Source organism: Oryzias melastigma, linkage group LG6 (assembly GCF_002922805.2).
Source record: "Oryzias melastigma strain HK-1 linkage group LG6, ASM292280v2, whole genome shotgun sequence".
Taxonomy (NCBI): Eukaryota; Metazoa; Chordata; class Actinopteri; order Beloniformes; family Adrianichthyidae; genus Oryzias; species Oryzias melastigma.
Window position 1 is genome coordinate 17,957,145 of NC_050517.1, and position 2,638 is coordinate 17,959,782.

At 38.5% G+C, this 2,638-nt stretch overlaps 1 protein-coding gene across 5 annotated transcripts in view; it reads left to right on the forward strand.

The window, feature by feature from the left end:
* The window catches only part of megf11 (multiple EGF-like-domains 11), a gene marked incomplete in the record, with an annotated part of 100,474 nt that overhangs the window by 77,706 nt on the left and 20,130 nt on the right, over window positions 1-2,638 (forward strand). For all 5 annotated transcript variants that reach the window (XM_024282261.2, XM_024282263.2, XM_024282264.2 and 2 more), the window contains 1 exon segment: window positions 1,454-1,574. In XM_024282261.2, the coding sequence (XP_024138029.1) occupies window positions 1,454-1,574 (121 nt within the window).

Below are 2,638 nucleotides of genomic sequence, written 5' to 3' on the forward strand. Positions count from 1 at the left end.
CTTTGGTCCAGAAAACAAAAATCTGCTTGACTGAAGACTAAATACAAGGTTTAGAACTCGATTGTTCTCAGGAATGAGAATGCAGCATTTTTTTGCCCAAAAATAGCTAAAAGTATGTTTTCAGTTTATTACAGAAATATATTTTTAATATCAATAGTAATATACTGAAATTAAGGGGGAAATGTTAATCAAAGATGTCATTTTGTGGAACTGATTAAATCACTAGGTGAGTTTAAATCTCACATTTAAACATAGGATTGCTCAAAACTGTAATATTACTGTCATAGTTTTAGGATTGCAGTATGTGGTGTTTCTTCATTGATGTTAGAAACTCGCCTCCTATGAAGACATGAAACATTTGGAGGTTATTTTAAGTTATTTTGAATTTATTTAAATAAAACAGATAAAATGAAATGGAAATTATGTTTTAGTTTCATTAGAACATCCAGAATATTAATGATTTAAAACTTTATTTGTTAGGAATTTGTGCTTTTAGATTTTTTCTATATTTTTTTGTCCATTTTTTTGTTGATTCACACCCTATTAAAACATTTTGGCTCTGATTATCTAACCTGAAAACTCACTAGCAACAGCTTAGAACAAGTTTAAAGCATACTTTATTACTCAGACTATCATCAGAAATGGCTGATATCCTTAATAAAACATGCGTCCAATGACTTGATCAGCTATTTTTGCTTATAAAATCCATCAAAATAAAAACATTTGCACCATCAACAACTGACTGCAAGTGGAGCCATAAGGAAACTGGAAGTCTCCCTGAAACTAATGAGGAGAAGAATGAAAACATTTTCATCCCCAATAAGAGCCTTCATCGTCACCCACTGATCTTCTATTAATGACCTTCCAGCGTTGTAGAGGAATAGCTGATGGTTTGCCCCAGATTCTTTAAAAGCAGATACTTCTGATACGTCTGCAGCTGCCAGTATTGGTGATATTCACAGGTACACTCCGTATACTGACGTATATTTGCTGTTTACCTTCTTCTAAATGAATCCCTTGGTAGGAAACCTCTGCTGAGCACACGTTAAGACATCCTCTACGTCTTCCATCCATCATTTTACAAGTCGAGGACCGTAGCCTATTAACATTAAACGCTGTGAGGAGAAATGGCGAATAATGAAGTGAAGATGGGTCGACAGACGGATGGATTTGGCTGAAGAAGGATGGGTTAAAAGTGTGGATTCCTGGGCCTTGGAGTCTTGCCAGTCTCTTGATGAAAAGACACAGATGTATTGAGACATTAACAGCATGGCTGGGAGTCTGTGCCGTCAGAATCTGTGAAGTGCATAATTAGATGCTAGAAAGTGATAGCTGTGTGAGATCAAGTGTGGTCCTTCTCATTGAACCTTACTGCTCTTTTTTATTCCCTCTGCATATACAGATACTTTATGATACTAAGTTATTGTTTATGTCTTGGCCTTTTCTCCCACAGGGGGAGGACTGTGCTACAGTGTGCCCCCCCGGTCTGTTTGGACCGAGCTGCATGTTCACCTGCTCCTGCCACAATCACGCGTCCTGCTCGCCGCTCGACGGCTCCTGCAGCTGCAGGGAAGGTAAACAGTAATCGACTCATGCTATGAGTTTGTATCAACTTCTTCATGAAATGAGATACATTACTCTGACTGTGTTCTCTTTTATTTGAAAGGTCGAATTTTCACTTGGATGAACATTCATAAATGTGCAATACATCCCGCGCATGCACAAGAACTCAAGACGTCTCTTAGCATTTTTGTGCTGTTAATCTTTTTTGTTTGTTTTTTTGTAAAATATATTTTTTATCACACACCGCTGCCAGCTTGTGCCTGCCTTTTATGTATTTGTTTTTGTTCAGGGTTTGCTTTGGTGAAGGATGTTGCACATAAATCAGCTGGTTGCCTGGTCCCTCTGCTCTGTGTTTTACACGTTCCCCTGCTCCAAACTACTGATTTAGATAAACAGGCCGGCCTATTCCTTTCAGTCAGGTGTTTCAGAGCAGGCAAACATGCAAACCCAGCGAGGCAGGATCCCCGAACATTCACACGATATATTTACATTGCTTAAGGGGAAACTTTGACTTAAATTTCATCACTGTAACCATTTCTAACTGGTCACATCTTATTACGGAGGAAAAAAGCATTCATGAAACAATGAGGGAGGTCTGTAACGTTTATATAGGTAGGCTTCATCTCTGAGAGACATAATATGAAAGAATCAAGAAAATCACATCTTATGATTTTTAAAGAAGTCTGCTTCCTCCACCATTGTTTCATTTAGATTATAACTGTAACTTTTTTCATTTGTTAGTTTTATGTTTTCAGTGTTCTCTTTGTAAAACAGAAACATATTTTGAAGTGCAATAAACAACCGTGATGGATGGATGAATGGATGGAACGATGGATACATGGACGGATGGATGGATGGATGGATGTGTGGACGGATGCATGGATGGATGCTTGAATGGATGCATGAATCGATGGATGGAAGGATGGATGCATGTATGTATGGATGTGTGGATGGATGCATGAATGGATGGATGCATGGATGGATGCATAAATGGACGAATGGATGGATGGATGGATGGATGTGTGGACGGATGCATGGATGGATGCATGAATCGATGGATGGAAGGATGGATGGA